The sequence below is a fragment of the Colias croceus genome, chromosome 8 (genome assembly GCF_905220415.1).
Source record: "Colias croceus chromosome 8, ilColCroc2.1".
NCBI classification, from domain to species: Eukaryota; Metazoa; Arthropoda; class Insecta; order Lepidoptera; family Pieridae; genus Colias; species Colias croceus.
Window position 1 is genome coordinate 6,163,805 of NC_059544.1, and position 23,074 is coordinate 6,186,878.

Sequence of the window (23,074 nt, forward strand, 5' to 3'; positions counted from 1 at the left end):
CCGGCGCCAGGGGGACCCGCGGTTATAAATCTTATAGTATAAACAAACAGACGCAATAATTCTTGTCATTGTTATGACTGTAGAAAATAGTAATCTTATTGGGAAGAAACATTTTTGAGTGTGGATCAATTATTGTGTCCCAATGTCCCAGCTTTTAAAAAGCTTCTTAGTAGCAGTATAGATTAATTATAACAAGAAAGGTTAAATAATAGATGTTTGATTTTTTTTTACCTTTGTCAATTTAAACTTTTGGATAAAGATAGCGGTGCTGTCATCAATTAATTTTTAATTTATAAAGTATATCGAAAAACTTTATGGTTGCTAAAAAGCGGTCAGTTTGCCATTTATAATGAGAATCCTATGAAAGGATGTGGATTTAATTTGCGGTGGCGAAACCAATGCAAAGGGGCGGAGTCTGAACCGACATTAATCCTACTTCAAAGGACACTGTGAAATTAGAGACTCTCATTAATGAATGACGTCAAACAAATTTTTAATCAAGTTCGGCGCATAATTGAAAATATAATTAAGGCCGTAACTTTGTACGACTTTATTGTCTAACTATTACTGTTTTAGCGTCACTAATTAAAAATAATGTCGATTGTTACGGAAAATCCTAAGAAACGTGTGTAACAGCATAGCAATATTTTAGCAAACATTTAGAAAAATATTTTTAAATTGCAAGTTTAAGAATTCATAACGTGTCTTTAATAGTGGTGAGTGAAGTCACTCACTACACAGTTACACACTATTCAATATAATTTGATCGATTCAGAAGTTTTATTAGGCGGCAGGGGAGCATAGCAATAAAAATGAGACGTTGTTAGGAAGATGTCTGGCGCCGAACAGCCAGCAGACCTATTGGCGCCTCGTTTTGTTGATTGGCCTGACGATACAGCAAAAGTTAAGGGATAGAGATAAATTCTCATTTAATTAAATTTTTAATTTATTAAATTAAAAAAAAAAATGCTTAAAACAGATCATTTCACATTTGACATAATAATTAGATAATTAGTTATTTTGTTTGACACAAATTATTCGCAGAAAAGATTTAATAATATATTATTTTGCCTCTTATCCATTCTATTTCAGGATTAATATTTATTTTCGTCGACTCTACCATAAAGCAAATTAAAAATGATATACATTTTGCACATAAAAAGATATAAAGTGCGGCTCTATAGTTGCCATTGTTCCTAAGCACCCTCTATACGTAGTATTGGAAGCGCGATCGTCTCCACTAATGTTCTCTGTGTGCAAATATTTGACTTCGCCAAGATATATTGATCAGAGGCGAGATCACGGTCGCTCGTGACGGAAGCACTGCGTGGGTACTGTTCGTTTGAAGTGCTGGTTAGTATAATCCCTCCACTATTTATATTAACGATATTTATGTCCTTAATAATATAGAAATCTATGTAAATTAACTATATTTTTTTTGCATACTTACTTCTAATAAATCTGCAGGTACTAGGATAATTCTTTGCATAATAATTAAATAATAATTACGAATATGCCTGTCTTCAATATCTTGTTTCCGATTTACATTGCATTTAAATTAGTAGATAATTGAAATCTTTTATAAAGCTGAAAAGAACATTAAATCTATACATTATTATAATAAATCTGTAGAAGGGTCAATTCTGTACATTGAAAATATTGAAAAAATAAATAGCAGGGGTTGTTACTGGATCGATACCAAACCCAAATATGTGATTAAAAAAATTTTTGTCTGTCTGTCTGTCTGTATGTGAAGGCATCACGTGAAAACTAGCGGTTCGATTTCGATGAAAGTTGGTATAATTATACCTTATTATCCTGGGCGTAAAATAGGATACTTTTTATCCTGGAAAAATACGTAGAAAAAAATTAATCTTAATTTTTCAGTTTTATCCATAGACGTTGTTCCGTAGAACCGCGAACACACGTTGCGTATTATTATAGGCCTAGCTGTATTTGGGAATTGGGTCCAATAGATATTTATAAGATTTTATTGTCAGAGGTACCTACTCAAAATGGAGAAATAAACCATCCACGCGAAGACCGACATCCGCGCGGACGGAGTCGCGGGCGGAAGCTAGTATTCTAAATAAAACTTGTGACATGGAATATGTAACGGAGCACGACGGACGTGTCTTTGCGTTTTTCGCTAAGCTTATTAATTATAACATGAATTACTCAGATGCACAATTTAACAAGCTCGTCCACTTATTCCACATTAAATTCATATTCAAGATGTATTTAAAACAGCAATTTATGTAAAGTGTCGTTTAGCAAGGCGAGAAGTCGGGAGTCTATTGAATTTCCGGTCCGTAATGACATTGCCGCCCAAACGCCGAAGGAAATACCGTTAATGCATGTCAATTGTTGTGTCCCTCACTTTGTTACTAAATATTTAGCAAATATTCGATATATTTCTACAAGTCATAGATAATACGTTTTGAAATTTTCGACAATTCATTAAGATTTTTCATAATTATTATATTCAGGAATGGAAAGAACTTCTAATAAATGAGTGCAATAACATGCTTTAAGAATCTTCCATAACACAGTCTCCATAAAAAAAAAAAAGTTAAAAGTATGAAAAATAAACAAAAAAGCCGAAGATTTATTAGTTGCGAAAGTCTCATCCTATTAAGATGCGAGTACGTACCGTCTGGCTCAATTACGTCATCAAGAAGTTTACTTCTACGGGCGTTGTCACCCGAGATTGGATTTTAGATAATGGCTCGGTAATCACGATGGTGATTTATCACTCCTATCTCAGACTTCACTGTCCATTAAGCAATCAGCGTGCAACCCTTTGTTGACAACTGCTCACCGTCGCGGCTTGAGGGCGTAGCTAAATAAAATGTGTATTGCAACAATTTAGGTGTACTGTGTAGTATTGTAATTTGTAATGTTTATGATCATTTTAGTACAATGAAAATAATACCGTGTAAAATGATTTTATTATTTATTTGATAATTTGTGTATGGTAACGGAAATTAACACAATTTACTAACAGAAATAACCGTCATCGCCTCACCCCAAATCACCTTACAACACAAGCATGGTTTGCGTACAAATGGAGTCGATCAGCGGCAAACAAGTATATCGTTGGTACAATCGAATCTATTTCGTGTAAGCCCTCCAACTGAGCCTCTCAAAGAGAAGCCACTGCAATTCAACCAGTCCTTTGCGTTACATTCTTACGGGGAAATGCGGTAGCTGGTAATAGGAATGTCTCTTTGATAAAGAACATGTTACGATTCAAAGGGAAGTAAAATTATTTTTAAATTGACTTCCTTGGAAATCTTGTGGGGTTAATTAATATCAATTATTATGACTAAACTTGGTTCCACATTTTGTGAAAATAAAAGGTTCTCGCAGATGTATTTACAATATTTAGTGCTTTCCTTGAATTTAGTTGTACCTTAACCATGTATAAATCATTTTTTTATATATTTTTTGGCGGAATATCTATGAGGGGGGATACATAGGTTAATTTATGCACAACATAAAGCATGCATGTAATAAATAACAAGAATTGAAACGTTGACTTTGTATTTAAATGGATTCCCATTTGTACTCCCGAAACATGAAAATAGCGTGGCTCTTAAACAGGGAGGGGATCTGTATAGACTTAGTAAGCGTCAGACTTCTCAGTTTATTAAAAAATCTAAATAGATATAAAGCATATTTTTATTAAAATGAAGATGTGTTCTTGAATTGTTATTAATCTGTATCATTAAGCTTTAATGTGTATAGACATACATACGTATTCAATGTATAGAAACTACAAAAAAATAGTCTATCTATCAAAGACAATCACAATATTAATTGAATATATTTTCTTTTGTAAAAATAACATATGACTAAGAGATTTTTATCGTCACATGAATAAGTAATAATAATTGTAGCGACCTAATTAAAAAAAATACTAAGGTAAAAAAATCAACCATAATTATTGCTTAAATCATGACATTTATTATTATTAAACAAAGTTAGAGCCTTGTCTGTCTTTCTATTCGTGATAAACTCAAAGAGTACTACACTGATTTTCAGTCAATTTGAATCGTGGTTTTCGAAGAAGTTGATAGTTTATGGTAGTTTGTAGTATGATAGTTTGTATTCTATCAATAGAGCCCTAGCACATTTATCAGTCAAAGGTGTGCATTAAAATTAATACTTGTCTACAATCTACATTATATAAATATTTTTAATTTTTGTGATCTCTAAAACGTGCTAAGGTCTGTGGAAGGCGTACTTTTAAAGTATATTGCGTATCCTCATACATACGTATGCTAAGGGTTATTGTTGTTTTTCAAAGCGCGCACTACCGCTAGAAACATTTCGCCTTGCTGAAAAGGGTTTCAATGCGCCTCCACAGATTTGTATGTACTTAAAGGTTTTATATCTGTGGTTGCTTTTATTGAGTGTTTAGGAACCATAAAAATGTAAATCAGATCAGATGAATATAAGAGTTTTTATTGTGATGAGCTTGCGGAAATTTTATCTTTCACTGAATATTCAATGTAGCTCCGCTGGTTTCATGGAATTTATGATCGGATAATTTTAATTTCTCGCACCCTCACCACAAAGATAGTTACCGTAAATGAAAATAAAACACTTACTTAGCAAATATTATCTCAATTCTTTGTTGTGTAGGTTGAGTTTCTGAGTCCATTTTCGGACCAGAGTAACTAATAAGAATATCGAAAAATTCGTTAAGGAGTATTGAGTTAATCGAAGTAGATTTCATGAATATTTAAATCACGTTACTGATATTTTACATCTCTTAAATTTAAATCTCATTTATACTGATAAGTTCAAATTTAGAGTTGAACTTTGCGTTTAAACGACTAAAGTGGATTTGCTAGTCTGATCGCAGCCTTATACAGAAAACTGGATTATATTGGACTAGAGCTCCAGACGATTTTCAACTCGCCCCTTCAGCGATATCATCAAATGAATCCAACTTAAATAAGCATTAAGAAACATTTTTACCTCCTCAGAGATAACTTTTCTTGATCCCGGCCATTGTGATAGCCATCAGTGGAAAACTCAGTGAAAAGCCCCGAGTTCATTCGCCATTCATGGGGCGATTTGATTTACTTAAGATCTCGGGTTTGATACTGTCTATTAAAGGAGACGACCATGAACGAATATATTGTGTACTGTTTTTATTTGATATGAATGCTATTTTTATTTTCGTATATGAGTATTTTGTACTTGAAAATGTATACATTATATAAGTAGGTTATTATATACGATGATGATTTTTTTTGCTTCCATATCAACTTAAGCCAGATATTTTTTGAACTTGGAGAGTACTCTGTCGGATCTCTTAAATCACAAAACTCAAATTTAAATATTATTTTCTTAACATAACGAAATTACTTAAAACTTTGATTTCTTAACCAGTAAAAAAAAATCACAAATGATTGAGCGTGTTTTTATGGCGTGTACTAAAAGGAGTGTATTATCGAACTGGGGTGAGTAACGCGTGGTTCCGGGCGAAAGGACGATTTATAAAATGAGTTTGCGGTGCAACCAACCCGTGACAACCCATTGGTTACGTCTCACTTCTTCAATAGTGATGTGCCTAGGATTCAAACTTTCTTAATACATCAACTTTAAAATGAATTAGATTTCAAGACAGATTGTATGTGAATATCAAAATTAATTAATTGTTTATTATAAGTAGGTAATTCATTCGTGTTATTATCAGAAGTAAAAAGGAATTGTAGCAAAATGTTGTAAAATAATTTAAATTAATTGTGCTACAATAATATTTATGACTACATTTCTAAATATAGTGGTAATTGGTATAATCTTAAACACTGACAAAAGTAAAAAATATATTCAATAAAATTTTGATTTTATCGTATCCTGCATACAACACTATTGGACGCGCATTTGTCGCGGGACGTCACCATTTTTCCCTCGCCGCGCCATCAGGAAAGTTAAAAGCATTGAAAGACATATCGCGAGTTCCTTCCAAGGTCCATTGTTCTCTCGCCCTTTGTCCCGGCCCGAATGTTTTAATGTAATTGGCTTTGTGCTACGCTCTTTAACATTTTTGCTATGTGAATGGGTGTACATTTCCTCAACGTTTGGATATTAACTTGATTGGTTTTGATACACTCAGTAATATGTTTTAAAATAAATTGTACCACCAAATCATTATCTATATCTCTATTATTACAATGTGTGATATTGACGATCAATTACGTACCTAAGTATACAAATACATGGAGTTGTCACTATTGTAAAATTGAGTATTAGGGGTGAACATTTTGTGTTTTCATATCGTTGAAAAATCTCTTGAACGCGTATGTACTATGTATGCTTAAAAAAACTTGATAGTAATAGTGTTTGATACAGCGTACGACAAAGTTATGTGACATAATGTTCATATTCTCCCTTCGCTCCCGTCTCGCCGACTCCAGTAAGTGAGTTGGGTATAAATTGGAGCATTGTCTGCGAATCTGGAGCATCGCCTGTTAACGTCATTCTACAAAAATTTGCTGAAAACTTGTCTCGCTCCATCAAATTGTATATCCCTCAGGGAAGATAGGGATAGATGGAAAATGATTATCACACCGTTATAGACCTTCGGGATAAGATTGCTGATCTTGAATGAATCCTTTCAGTTTTCTTTTTCTATTTCTATTGTTGTTTCCTTCTAACTTGCTGTACGACTCTGTCACTTGAATACGGGTTCAATCAAGATGTCATTCGATAAAATTTATTTTAGTATTCATTATTATAGTTATAATTTATATAATGTATGTTTTAAAGCATTGAGAATATAATATATTGCTAATAAACAAATTATAATGAAAGCTTTCATTGATAAATCTTTTCTAAGGAATGATTACTCATGTATGATTTATGAAAGTGTTCAAAAGTTTATTTCAAAAGAAGGATTTAAAAAATTGTAAACATAATATTAAAAACCAATTTCTCTCTCCCTAAAGTGCACTTATGATATCTTGTTGGTGTATGAAATGTAACGATTATGTATGAGAGCACCCTTTTTGAATATTATATTGGACCAAATAGGACATGAATATATATTTTTAAGGCACATGTGAACCTGACCTATCTCATCACCTTTATTTAAAACACTAGTTTCAAAGTTTAAAAAATATTTTAATGTTATGTGTGACTTCATTAATGTCTACGAGTTTTAATGTAAGGTACCTACTAAAAAGATCCCAACATCCATCGCTACATATATACACCTGCATATTTAATAAATTTCATTCATTAAATTTCATTAGATTATTAGATAACAAAGCTTTTATAATACAAAAACCGATTATTTAGTACACTAAGTTTAATGAGACAATATCTGGAACAAATATTCGTTATCAACGGATCTCAAATATTGCAGAATAACTCTCCCGATAGGGAATAAGGACAGAGGGAGCGTGGCACGCATTTCTGGCTAGTTTGATATCAGCTTCCGTGACGTCAGTACCTTCGCTGACGCCGCAATAAAATTCGAATAACGCGATTGCGATTAATCAATCTAATTTATCTTCCGAAATAATCAATTTAAACTAATCTTTGCGAGAGAACTGTGGAACTATCGAATGTTTTATTTTCCTTAAAGACGTTTTCGAGGTTATGTGGGGAAATAAGAAAATCCACAGGTAGTTTCGTGTCTCGAGGGAGCGTAATAGAAATCAGGACCGTACGCTCGGTGTATAAGGTAGTAAATTGAAAAGGAAAACGGAGGGTGTGAATTACAGTATAACCTGTTGATTCTATTCGAAGAAATCCATAGGGAACATGTTTTGGAGGTGGTTGTAAGTATCGTTATACAGTATTTGATTTTAAGGATTTCATGAATGTTATCATCCCAAAGTACCTATTATTAATTGATTGTTTCCTGCTCACTTAACTTTTATAGGTAAGTATACAAAAAATGAAAATATGATCATTTTCTGAAAGCTTAAAGTTTATTCAAACTTATCTCTTGAGTAATTTCATTTAAGTATCTATATATTTTTAGTAGTTTTATTTTATTTTATAATTATTTATTAAATGAATGCCATAATTCGCGTAGGCTGGGTACTCGTTCATTAAAGTCTATTATTTTCTATAAAATACGATTCAAAAGGCAACAATAGCAAGAACGACAAAATAATTCCATCTTCTTAGAAGCTGTATTAAAATGTACGCAACAGTAATAATAGGGTCCACAATTGCCCCTTAAGAGGGAGAAGTTGTTAGTGTAATAAAATTCTGATCCTTGTTACGCTGTAACATCAATACATAGTTGTACTTTATGACTTCATAATTATACACATGAGACTACATCATTAGGAGTGGATAATACAAATAACTTAGTTAATATATTAATTAATTGCTTTTGTAAGAAGAAAAAGAAGATTTGTTTAAACATTTAAAAGATGTGGTCTAAGTTATAATCTTTTTTTATTTTTCGAACAAGCAGCCTTTTTTATTTATTTGTAGACGTTTTTTTATTTAATAAATATTTTTTCAATTTCTACTGATTTGAGAACTTTGGTGACAGTTTCGTAAGACAAACTATTTCTCATGTCGAGCCTGTTACCCATAACCCATGTCCACCCACAACCACCCGTTAAACAAATAATTGATTTAACCATTTTCTGCCAAGAAATTTAACATTTCAACGTTATTTACTGCCCGTGAGCAAAATTATAAAGAGTTATTTAAATTTATTTTCAGTTTCTACCAAATTAACCTACATTTTCAAAGGCAAATACCCTTGGAAATCAATATGAGTCTCGGGGCTTGTGACGCGAATATTAAAATTATCTCAACGACCCGACCGATACTCAATTTGTAGGTACGACTCCTGAAAAAATACCCATGGGACTCCTTCCAATTACCCGCATTTTGTACATTTTTATTCTTGTAAATATATCTTAATTATTGCTGACGTACATTGGTATTCCAGGAAAGTATTCATTGATATTTTAGGAGATTGTTTTTTTCAGTAGTTTCATATTGAATTTATATTAAAAATACGGCATATTTTATTTCACGAATATAACGTATGAAATCTGTAATCTATAAAACTACAAATACAGTTCTTCCTACTATTTAAGCTTATTAATACTACGAAACTAATAGCTATAACGAGATATAAGTCTTTTTACAAAATACAAAATAAAATCAATATTATTATGAATTGATGTAAGAGCTAAAATCAAATAAAATCATTTTCAATAACATATTCAATTCAGTGCACTTATATTCAAGCTTCATCTAATTTTCTAGCTACACCTCTACGAATTTATATATCTACGCACCAAGTGCTACGACATACGATGCTACACGGCTACTGCGACTAAAACTCAAGAGAACAAAATTGGTCTTCAATTTGTTAATGCATTAATTTTTTTTTCAATAATAATGAATTTTGAATAGAATAACGACTTATTTAAATAAATACCGTGCATCGTTTTATCATAAATTTAAATACAAATTAATCAAATCGTTTATTTGTACAGTGCGCTCAAGGCAATTCACCCCTTGAGTGTTAAAGCTTTACAATTCGTTCATCGTGTAAAGTGTTTACCCTAAGCCAAAGCATTTGCGTAATTGATATTTACAACTAACCTGGATTTCCTCCCCTCTCCTGGATTAAACGGACATTTGTAAGGATTTTTGTTTGTTGGGAGTTTTACTTAATTTATTTGCAACATGTTTGTTGACTGAAAAAGTTCTTGTTGGAAGTTGTATTTTTGTAGTATAATTTGAAAATTAAATATGATTGTACGATTTTTCATAAGTTTGAATCAATGTAATTGACATTGAATTATTTACTAAGCAACAATACATTTTTTATAGATGGTAGTTGTTCTTCTAAATACATTTTTTTAAATACAACATACAATGCAAATAAATTTATTATATTGAAATAATGATTAAAAAAATGACATGCGTATGTATTTTATAATTATTGATAAAATGCTACAACTTTTCTTTTTAACTCAATGAAATATAACAGATTTGATCGCATTAAATAGAAACGATGTGTAAAACACACGTAACAATATAGAACTGATCGCAGAAATTCAAGAAACAATAAAGGTCGATCCGGAACGTGCGCTCCGCTCCTCCCAGTAGATTAGGCCCCGACAAAGAGAATAAGAATCTACGGACCAAATATCATCGCAAATACGACACGCAGTGTTGTTTGCCTTCCATTTTTATGATATTTTATTTGGTAAACTCCGCTGCGATCTACGACCGAATAAAATTAAAAATTGAAATAGAACGCCTGTTGAAGCACGTTCGCTTTGTTTGTGATAAGTTTGTTTCTTTAAAATGGGATCAATTTGTGTATCCCCTTACATTTAAAACACTGTTAAATATTGCAAATTGCAATCTTATATTTTATGATGCATTTTATATTTTTAATTATTTATTATAGGTACAAACTCTACAAACCTCAATCTTTATTATTTACTTATATCAATATTGTAATATTTAAATTTAATTTACCAACTCATGTAAGAGTGACTTTAAATTCTTGTGTGACATCGTCGGGCGCACTGAAGGGAGAATATTCACACATCATCTACAATGAAAGTAGGGCAAAGCCTTCGCTCTAATGAGACGGCTAACCGCGTAACCTTTCGCACAATTCTACTTATTTGTTCTATTGACCTCTCTCCCTGTTATGTTAACTAAATTCTTATTTATCGCTGAAACAAGAAATAAATTTTGGCAAATGTAAAGCCAGACAAGTTTTATATTTAATGTATATTTTATCATAAAAGGAATTAACTTAACAATTCCTTTATTAAACGTTATTGTCAGTCTCATTTAAATATACCCGTATGTTCTTAAACATCAATGCATATTTAACGATTCTTTGTTCTAGCCATTTAACTGAAAATCAATGTAACATTTTTGTCACAGATTTCCGCCTCATTCGATTCCTCCCTGGTCATAAAATAAATCTCGCCATAAATAAAGACGGCGACGCTAACAAGCGTCTCGGGTTCACCAAGAGATATTTCTTTGCCCGGATCGCCATTTTTATCATAACTCTATTATGGCAGTAAGTGTCGAAATGCGAGCACATTCAAATAATTTATTGCTTGAGGTAACACAAACCAATAAATTAAATGCTTTTTATTTTAACGATGGATTCATATTGAAATTAAAATTTATTTTAAGAGTTTGCCAAATAGTATTTGGCTACTACATTATTACATTATTACATTATCAAGTCAATATGTTGAGTTAGTATGGCCTCTCACGAACACTTTTATCTAGTATAACATAAACCTTAAAGTATATTAACTAATTTGTATAGTAATTTTATTCGTTGGGAGGTACGGCATGTTTTATTCACTATAAAGGCGCTTTATATACGTCGATAGCGGACAGATCCGCATCTCGAACATTCTCCTAAATGGAGCACTTTTGACCGTCTCCGTCTTGACCCGATTACTATTCTCCATTCTTGCGAGTTCCACATAGAAACTATTTTAAAAGAGCTCGCTGGCCGATATATTTGATGATTCTTTGAATCGGTCGAGGAACTTGCTTCAAATGCTTTCTACTTTCTAGACTTGATTCGCAATTCGCTTTTTATTCAATATGCAAAATACTAAACTTTTGCATTACGATCCTCGATTGCAGGGTGGTCGGCAAACAAATTTAACCGACAATTGTAAATCAATTAGAAAGGGTGGCTCTACGGGGTGCGATACCTCCCTGCTCCCAAACGCACCAGGGTCGAAGTAGAAGAATAGTAATAAAAATGAAATGATTTTACACAAATAATTTAATTATAATTTAGTAATAATAAACACATGAACATTTTCCGAGATAAATATTATAGTGGTTAATTTAAATTAAAGCAAAGAAGAGGCGTTGAATCTCATCACACGGTAAAACGCTTTCAACCAAACGTGCAAAAAAAAATTAAGGAAATTATATGAAAATACTCAGAGCTAAAATAAAAATATATATTAATCGGCCTGAACAAAGGGAACTTCATTGCCATTGATTTGAATAAACGGTGAGCGTTTGTGATCTTAATGAATTAATTAACTTTCTAGGCTTCCTCCCTGGCGCGTATAGGTATTCACAGTAGGGTGATTTCAAGTGCATATTGTGATCAGCTCTTAGGCGTGGGGCCTTACAACACACCGCTCTTTACGTCTCCACCAGGAGCTCTGTCTTCGAGAACTCGACAAGACCTGCATGTTACAGCGAGAGCTTTTAAGTTCGATGCATTGTTATAATAGATTTTATCTAATGTAATGTAATGTCTAATGTTCTAATTATTCATTTTATCTAATGTATCTCTATATAGTACAAATCTGGTAGAATGTTTTTAACATGGTTTAAATAAGTTATAATGCGGTCGTTTATTACAAAATTAAACACTTTTTTATCATACACATTCGTAAATATTACAAAACTAAACGAGTTCCGCTATATTGCTTATTTTGATTATATAGATTTTATTGTTAACTTTGTGATTAAAATACATATCTATCGTTATTATAGTTGATATGTGTTCCCATCTATTAGACACGTGCTGATGACGCACGCGTTCCTGAGTTAATTATACTGTACATCCTTGATTTTATCATTTTGTCATGGTTATACTTTGATAATATCAAATGTTCGAACATTCACAGATCTGATGGCATTGGATTTCACTTCCTACTTTATTCTACAAGTACCTATTACACATACATATTGCTATGCTGAAATTTATATTGGCATTTAAGTACCTACATATTATTATACATATACCTACCCACTGCAGGAACAATTACCTGAATCTAAAATTTTTGGCTAAAAACTACTCTCAAGCAAGTCAAACATGTACAATTATTTTACAAAATAATAAGTTTACAATTGCTTGAAGAAAATATGAGATTCTACTACTATTATCTACTTATCTTATTACTATTATAAGCAGAAGTAAACTTCTTTCTAACAAATCTTAGAATATAGATATTTTGTATTTTGTGATCCAGTCCAAAACAAAATTACACCGCTTAATATTATGTCACAAAATTATAGGTGTAGTGTATAGGGTGCATTAGCGGCACAAAGCGCGGCACGACCGAACTAGGGGAACTTTAAAAAGAGAGATTATCTCTATTTTATATCGTTACCCTGCTTATTATATTGCTTTATTAAATGGCCGGTGTTATTGTTATGTTTACTATTAAGATTTGTTATTTATTCATTAAGAACGGCAAAGTAATAAATAGTATAGATTTTGTTTTAATTTTTTAAGTTTACTCGAATGTAGAGGCATTTAAGGATACTCACTTACCAAAAAATTTTACGAAAAGTATTAAGACTAGATAGATGTATGACGTCTTTAGATAATTAATAATCATTCAAACATGCAAAAATTTGTATGCAATAATCTGTGCTTACCCACATTTGTTCACATCTATGTTCCGATGAAATATGAATGTTAACGCTCAGTCGGAACTAAACGCATTATCAGAACTGACGATGCTGAAGTTCATTAGGGATGCACACTCTTGTAATCATAGCCTTAATATGAATAGTAAGAGTTTATAACAAATTAATTTCTTATTATCTTCAAACTTCATCATTATTACGAAATATTAAAATATGAGCAATTAAAATCAATGACAAACACAACGCAAGTTTAACAATGTATTGATATTTATTACTACAAAATGTAAAAAGAGACTGAAATAATAAGAAACGTATTTTAATCAATATACCAATACAGTGCCAGGCTACCAATTTTTTTAACCTTTTATGCGTTATAATTTAAACATGTACTACTTACATGTGGAATTCTTTCAAATCCTAATTTGATGTATTTTTAACAATCCTGTACCAATACTCAACTTTGAACTATATCTGAATTGAAAAGTTATTGCCGGCAACCCTACACCGATTTGTCCGCAGTCGCCTACGCCACGAGTCGCACGTCAGCGACGGCTACCCGTCGCGCATCGCTTCCACTTGGTTATACCTTTTATGCGACGATTCATTACCACCCCGCTCAAATGGGGGACGCGAACAGATAGCCACATTTATTACTTTTGTCAGCGGAAAAATGAATTTACGCGCCGCTAATCTTGATTTTATGAATGTTAAGCATTATGAATAGATAATGTCGCTCTGCTTTTTGAGGAAATGAACAAAAGGTGCATATTTCAGAAATATGTTATGAACTACATATAGGATAAGGCGGATTGGTAGTCTAGCCTACTTTAAGTTCATCAAATATTATGTACTTGATAATGAAATTGCTGATTTCAGTTTTAAATTACTCTACTTCATTTGTATGATATAGAGATAATATAAAAGAAGAAGATAAAAATATTGTTCTTCATTTCGTAAAGCTAAAAAAAATTACTTAGAGCGTAGGTAGGTACCACGTTTATGTGAGAAAGCGTTTTAGTAATGTAGCGCTTGCAAACAATGAATAGGGATATGCATGAGCGCCTCCTAATTCAATCATGTAGCTTAATGGCTCTCTGTCAAACTCCGCTAAGAGGATGAGTCTTGTGTTGCATTATATCAGATTAAATTTTATAGTATCTGATAATAAAATATGTCATCAAATCTAATAAAAGTTTGAGTTCTATAGCCTCTTAAAACGTCCTACGTATCATTATTATTAAGAAAACAGTATTTCTAATGATAATTTTAATTTAAAAGGATTAATTTTAATTTTTAAAGAAATAAAATTGAGATTTTCTCTATTTGTCTTACTTTACGTAAATCAGCACCGACAGTATTAATTGATAATATTTGAATAGTTATAAACAAAACATTTTAATTGCGTAGAACAACCCGTTTCGAAAGCAGATTAAAAATATTTCAGACGCTCCATAAACAATTATTTTCATAATACAGACTGGAGTGGATATCAAGCGCAGGTGCGATCCTGCACGTCGCCCCATTTGCGTACTCGGCGCTTTTTAATTCTATTTCCTCGTCCCATCCGAATATGTTCATTATCGGAAAATAGACGTTAGATATCAGACTGCAATTCTCGTAATACTTTACAAAGAACGATATTATAGTCGTAAAAATTTCGAATAGTGCAATATTTATATACAAACTAATATCTACGTTTTGTACTACAACATTATAAAATTCAGTATAATTTATAAAATTTGTTTAAGAATCCTACTAAAAAACTTATAATCATTATTAATTGATGAAATATTTGTTCTAGAAACAACCAATATGAAAACTTCCACGTGGAACAAAAGGGCTATGACCAGATGTACGATGGAGAAGATCTGGAGACACCGCCCTCACCGGATAGACCACCACCAAGGCATATAGGTAAACTTAAATAGTTAGGTCTTCAATTAGACTTCTTTCTTCTGAAGCACTTTCGAATCGTCATTTAATTAATATGAATTTTTACCACCGGTTTGGAAAGCAGTGGTAAAACTATGTTATGACCATAAATTATGTTCATCGTTCATATCTTATTCATATCACATTTTTTCATCAAAGTTTCGTGGCATCTTCTTATTAAATAAAACTATGCTACGTTTCTGTGCAGACAAATACGTCCGCGCGGAATGCCCTTGTCTGAGCGCACGTTACACCGTAGCGCTTCTCGCTTGCTTCGGCTTCAGCATCATGTTCGGCATGCGGTGTAACATGAGCATGGCCAAACTGAAAATGACTGAGAAACATAATGTAAGTGTAAAATTAGACTATTGGAATTCATCCATCCATCCATCCATATTATAATAGTCAAATTAACAAGTGAAGACAGGCAGAGAAATAGTAGATTCTTAGATACGGTGTGCTTCCATGAACTCGTACATGATAGTGTAATTGCAAATACTTTAAACGCGTCGAGAAAACAAAATTTAACCCGTATTAGCAATTACATAATACTTCAACTTATAGACATCCTACGGCGTGAAAGAGGACACCCCATTTAACTGGAGCGTAAGCGTAGAATCATCAATCGACTCGTCATATTTTGCTGGATACCTGATCACCCAAGTGCCGGGCGGTTACCTGGCCTCTATGTACCCGGCTAACAAGATCTTCGGAGCCGCCATTGTTGCTTCAGCAATATTCAACATCGCTATACCAGGCGCTATGAGCATGGGACCTGTCGCTGTCGTCATGTTAAAAGTCGCTCAGGGTTTTGTTGAGGTAGGTATTTATTAACTTTTGCTAAGCAACATTTTGCATTGATTGATGTATATATTTTTGTTTCATTTTTACCCTGAAACGGATGTTGTAACAGATTAACATACTGGCTTTTTCTTGATTCGGCTACCAAGCAAATAAAGCTTATTAAAAATTATGAAATACATAAAACATTATTTATTTATTTATTTATTTATACATTTATTCAGGACAACATTTAAGTACAATTTTTTTTAATACTAGACAACAAAACAAAAAACAAAAAACATTTAAAATCTGAAATAACATTAAAGAAAAATTTATAGAAACATTATTTCCTGAAAAGGTCTTGGCTCAGCACATTGTCATGGTTCTAAGAACCATAACGCTGATATTCTGCCAAGACCCATTCGAGGAAGTTCATCGTACCAAACATAAAATATAAATACTATAGATATTAGCATATATAAAAGAAATAAAGTAAGTATATAGTTATTATTAAATTAAAAAAAACCAATAGTTACATAAAATTAATTTGAATAAATAAAAATAATACATAAAATACAGATCGGATAGAATAGAAGTAAAATGTAATGAGAAAAAGAAATGATTTTTAGTGGCAGCCCTAAGTCTGTGCAGTGCGGAGTGAAATAAATATAATTCTACTTTTGAATTTGTGTGTTAAGTAAGTGGATTTTGTACTTTTTTTTAAAAGAGCCCTTTGAGCACACTTGTTTTATCGGCGGAGGGATATTGTTCCAACACTTTGTCGCACAGTACTTAAAGCTACCACGGAAAGCTTGCGATCGATGCCGAGGGACGGACAGCACGTTAGTTACGCTCCTTACTGGATTCAAACCATGATCTTTTCTCCATCTTAATTTTTCGTAGAGATACGAAGGACGCTTGGATTTAAACAGGTCAAAAAGTAGACAAGCCAAATATAGATCTTGTCTACTTTTCATGTTTAGCATTTTGGCGGAGTTTAAAAAAGGTGTTATATGTGATCTCGGAGGGACGTTGAAGCAGTATCTAACACAAGCATTCTGCACTCTTTGAATTAGACGTTGTGAACGTTGAAGCAAACAAGGTCCATACACATTTATGCAATAATTTAATTTAGATAGTACTAGAGATTCAGCTAAAAGTATACGGAGGTTAGTGCTTATTTTTTTTATTTTTTTTTTTTATTCTTTATTCTATATATTTCGGTAAAAGCTAATGAATATTGTTACGTTTCATTTTATGAAATCGTTGGTGAAATACATTATGTTCATTTAAAAAATATAACGAAAAAAGTTATTTGTATATCTATGAATGTTAAACAAACTTATAAACATCAATTTATTTCAAATATCGAAAAAAAGTTGTATAAGTATTACTTTATAAAAATATGCGTGTAAGGACTAAGGATACATATAAAGATTGTATCATTAAATATTTTCCCTGATTAAAATCGTCTCTCAAGCAACCTTTGTTTGATGTGTGTTTTGATAAACAATACCTTTACAGAAGATGATATGAATTTTCGTAACAGTGGGTCTAACACAAACACCTACTAACTCCTACATGTTATAAGGTTATCACCCTCGTAACTACATCATAAACAAGATATTTGTGAAATTATATCATGATCCTTATTCTCGTTAAATTTTGTACCCAGTGAGTTATAAATAATAAATAAATAAATCATTTATTTGTTTTATCAAAGTGTAGTACAATAAAATTGATTACAGTAAGAATTGCGTATAAAAATAATGGGCACGTAATAAAGATACCCTAGTCCCCACACTAGGATACCCTGTGTTGTGGGAAACTAGTCTCTTCCGATGTTACATGAATATATTTTGATTTTACAAAATTAAGACTATTATTTATTGCAGTGTAAGAAGTACAAAGAAACAAAAAATAAAATACTTAACAAACTCCAGTGTATGAGTGTGTGTGTGTGTGTGTGTGTGTGTGTGTGTGTGTGTGTGTGTGTGTGTGTGTGTGTGTGTGTGTGAGTGTGTGTGTGTGTGTGTGTGTGTTTTACTTTTCACTAACAAGCAAAGCTTCAGTTTCAGTATAATTTAAGTTGAGTAAAAGTTGCTCTAATTTCTTTTTAAAAATATATATTGATGAATTTATGATATTTACATTTAATCTTTTAATAAACTTATTGTAGAGGAAAGGGCCCCTATAACTATAAAAACGTTTGACAAAATGGGTATTACATTTCGGAAGCGTGAAATTAACTCGTCTTGGGGCTCTTGATATTGGTGTAAAGGTTTGCTTTGACATTTTGTGAAACTTTTGAGCGGTAGCCAAGATGTAAAGTTGACGGACTGACAGGACTTTTGCGTCGGTGTATAGTGCAGTAGTAGCGTACCGAAAAGGTTTTTGTAAGCAACTTTGAGTATTGCCCGTTGAGCGCGCTCAATTTTAAGCATCAGGGTGAGACCACCGCCTCCCCAGACTGAAATGCAATAAGAAATAATGGATTCGCAGAGTGCTTTGTAAACTAGTTTTATTGTATGGGCATCGGCAACTGAACGTAATTTTTTAAATATGTGTATAAGCTTTCTAATCCTGGAGGACAGTGTGTTTATCTGAGGTTCCCAGGAAAGTTTGGAATCAATAATGACTCCTAAATATTTGATTTCGTTAACTTCTACAATTGATGGACATACACAAGAAGAAGAGTTTGTACACGAATGGATTCGAAGATCTAGCGGCGAAGGTGGGACAGAGCGACTCGTTATACTGAAGCTAATGAATTTAGTTTTGTCAATATTCAAGGTTAAAAGGTTGTCCTGTAACCAAGAAGCGACAGTGAAAAGACCATTTTGTGCTACAGCTTTTACTTCATTCCAAGAGTCAGAATAAAATACAAGAGCTGTGTCATCTGCAAAAGAGAATAAATTAGTATAAAGAAGGGAAATGGAGCAAAGATCGTTCATGTACATTAAAAATAATGTAGGAGCGAGCACGCTGCCTTGAGGTAAGCCATATGGGATGTTCATTAGAGTGCTATGTTGATTATTTATGCATACTCTTTGACGACGATCAGTAAGGTAAGAAGTGAACCATTGCAGAGCGATGCCTCGAACTCCGTACAGTTCCATCTTACGTAAAAGAATGGGCCGCGAGACAGTATCGAAAGCTTTCGCCAGATCCAGGAATACCGCGATGCATTTCTGTCCCGAGTCTAATTTGTTGCTAATGCAATCAACAAGGGAGGAAACCGCACCATCAGTAGACCTGTTCTGGCGAAAGCCAAATTGGTTGCAAGCAAGTAGCGATTCTTTTTCCAGATAGGAAAGAAGTCTTTTGTTAATGACTTTTTCCAAAATTTTGGATAGCGTCGGCAGAAGAGATATGGGTCGATAATTAGAGAACATTAATTTGCAACCAGATTTATGAATTGGGATGACATTTGCAATTTTCCAGTCATCTGGGAATGTACCCGTAGTAATACTGAGATTACATAAGTAAGTAATCGGGGCAGCAAGGCAGGTTTTTGACATTATAATCATTTTACTAGGAATGTTATCCCATCCACAGCTGGCAGAGGGTTTCAGGCTACTAATTAAATTGGCAATTTCGAGTTCGTCGGTCGGTGTTATGAAAAAAGATTTTGTAAAATTTGGTATAGATAATTTATCGGCAAGAAGATTCTCAGAGGTATTGAGTTTTTGTAGTGTTTTATTTGCAAGATTTTTACCTATGCTAGTAAAATACTCATTAGTGTTATATAGTGACTCGTCGATAGAGTCAGAACATTTTAATAAATCATCAGAATTAGAGTTGGGCGAGTTTAAGCAACATATATTTTTAACAGTCGACCATAAGCGCTTTGAATTGCCTTTATTTTTCTTTAAATTCTCACTATCATGAAGGTTTTTAAGATTTTGAAGAATATTATTACAATAGTTACGGTAACATATGTATTTTTCTTGCAGTACGACATCCTTAGGGCGCTTCCTAGCAATATTGTGGAGACGATCTCTTCGTCTAACGCAACGAAGTAGACCTGGTGTAATCCATTGTTTTCTAATGGCTTTAGAATTTGGAATAGTACAACAGCTTGTATTGTTTTCGATCGCTGTGTGAAGTGGATTAACAAAAGCTGCCACTGCTTCGTTGATGTTGTCGATGCTGTATAAGAATTTCCAGTCTATATTTTGTACATCATTGCGAAGATTATCAAAATGGATTTTTTTATATTTCTGTGAAGGAGGGGATGGTTCAGAATTTTTGAAAGTAACACCCACTAAAACAGCGTCATGGTCAGAAACTGATGAAGGACAAACAGCAACCCGGCAAGAGAATTGGCTTTTTATTTGAGCATGGTCTAAGCAACTGTCACCCCGTGTCGGCAGATTATGACCTGAAGTTATTCCATAGTAAGCCAAGAGATCAAGATATTTATGGACTCTGGTATCAGAACTGGAGTTTCTTATATCGATATTGAGATCCCCTACGATAAATATGGACTTGTTTTGGTACGATATGATCAACCGTTCCAGTGATATTAAAAACTCGTCAATATTGTGAACAGACGGGGATCTATATATCGACACAATGACCATGTTGCTATTCAAAACGGTAACCGTGCAGTTGGCATCAGTAAACGAAGGTTCGTGATTCTCAACTTGTAAGCTCGATTTGAACAACAGAACAATGCCATCACTTTTATTTAAGAAATTGTTTGATTTAAATAGAGAGTAGCCAGCCAGATTAAAATAAGTAAAGGATTCATCAATCCAACATTCAGTTAGGACTATGAGGTCAGGAGCAAAATTGAGTCTATTCAGGAATAAGGAAAAACTGTCAAAATTCTTACGAATGCTTCTTATATTTTGGCTTACGATGGTTAGATGACAGGAATAAAAGTAGTTGGAACAGCTTTCAGGACATGGCAAAAGAACATTTTGAATAAGCGGCGTGTTATCAATATTATTAATTAGATTTAAGTTATCGAATGTTAAAAATTATTTTAATATAGGGGACTTCGAATATGTTTGCATAAAAAGAAAAAGTATGTAAACAGATGTGAGATAATATTATAAAATTTATTCTCAATATAGTTAATTTAGTAGTGATAAGTAATGGTGAAAGATAATTATTTGTGAATGAGATTGTGAATATAATGTGAAGTGTGTAAGGAATGTTAATATTAAGTTGTAATTTAATCAACAAGCTGGAGTTTGTACTGTTATTAAATTTATAATACGAATGCAAAGAGATGAATAGTTTATAAAAGCGATTATTTCTTAAAGTTTCGTGCAGCGTTTAAGATGTTAGTTTTGTGTAAAGTATTTGAAAACTCAATAAATAGGTTGGACATAGATTTATCTTTCCTATTCGTCATACGAAAAACATCTCTTAAATCATTCGGTTGTATAACAATCTTTAGGGTTGAACAAAGCTTATATACGTAGTCATATAGCATGGATTTTGAAGTTTGATCTTTTTTGGGGACATTACGTATTATGATAGACTTATGTAAGGCCGAAGTTTGTAAATAACCTTTAATCGGTAGAAGCAACTACGCACAACTTCAAGGACATGACTTTCAAATTTTAGATGCTTATCGAAAGTAACACCTAAATTACGAGCCTCATTTACCTTCTGTATGGGAACATTTTCAATATAAAGAGAAATATTAGAGTTCTCTATTGCTTGCACTTGTCGCCTGGAGCCAACAATCATGTATTTCGATTTATTAGGGTTCAACACTAATGAATTATTATATGACCACTTTGATACACCATTTAAATCATGAGATATTTTATTTAACGATGAAGACAAATCCTTACAATTCACAGGCAAACACACCTGCAGATCGTCTGCATAGATGTGATATTTGCAAAGGTTAAGGCAGTTAGTAATATCTGCTGCATATATTATAAAGAGAAGAGGACCTAGAATGGATCCCTGAGGTACACCTCGTGTCACAAAAAGTTCACTAGATGTAGAAGTGGAACCATCACTATTGTTAACAATAACCTTTTGTGAGCGACCACCTAGATAACTATGAAACCACTCTAAGGAACTGGTATCAAACCCATAGAAAGAAAGCTTAGCGACCATAAGCTGCAAATTTAAACAGTCAAAAGCCCGAGAGAAATCCAAAAGTACTAATGCTGTCGCATATCCCTCATCCTGATTAGCAAGTAGATCATCGGTGACATTGAGCAAAGCTGTTGTAGTGCCTCGTTGCCTTCTGAACCCTGACTGTAACTCCGGAAAAATATTATGCTTTTCACAGTATTTCACAACTTGAAAGTAAACAACCTTTTCGAGTATCTTAGATAGAAATGGAAGTATACTTATAGGTCTAAGATCTTTGAAGTCCACCGGATTGTCAGTTTTAGGCAGAGGACGAACGAGCGCAATTTTCCAAATAGATGGAAACGTAGATGTAGCCAGAGAGCGATTTACAATAGCTGTAATTACTTTAAGTGTCGTAGGAAGTGTGAGTAAAATCATATCTCTAGGAATACCATCATAACCCTCAGCATTGGACTTCAAATTAATAATAATTTTAGCTACGGCATTTTCATCAACAAGATCAAATTTAAAGACACCTTTGCCGTAATTATTATTACTGAAGTAGTCAAGGATGGATTGATCTACATTGCCAGTGCCAGGAATATTCAAAAATTGTGAGTTAATCTTATTTGGATCTCGAAGAAGGTCAGGCAAAACGGCACTAGTTTTAAAATTAGGCAAAATTTGACTCTTTAATTTTTTCCACAAAACTTTACTATTTTTTGAATGAGCATCATAAAATGATATCTTTTCTTGGTGCAAACATATATTGACAAAACTTTTTAATGATTTATAATAAATCTTGTCCTTTTCACACTTTGTTGTACGGTATTTAACGAGTGCATCATCCCGAACCGACATCAAATGTCTGAGATTACTTGTCAACCATGGAGAGCGCCTATTCTCG

At 32.9% G+C, this 23,074-nt stretch overlaps 1 protein-coding gene across 1 annotated transcript in view; it reads left to right on the top strand.

The window, feature by feature from the left end:
• LOC123693587 (vesicular glutamate transporter 1) overlaps window positions 1–23,074 on the top strand; it is a 50,502-nt gene that overhangs the window by 23,086 nt on the left and 4,342 nt on the right. Inside the window, exons 4-6 of the mRNA XM_045638750.1 lie at window positions 15,203–15,315; window positions 15,542–15,681; window positions 15,898–16,152. Coding sequence (XP_045494706.1) covers window positions 15,203–15,315; window positions 15,542–15,681; window positions 15,898–16,152 — 508 coding nt within the window. The remainder of the gene's footprint in view (window positions 1–15,202; window positions 15,316–15,541; window positions 15,682–15,897; window positions 16,153–23,074) is intronic.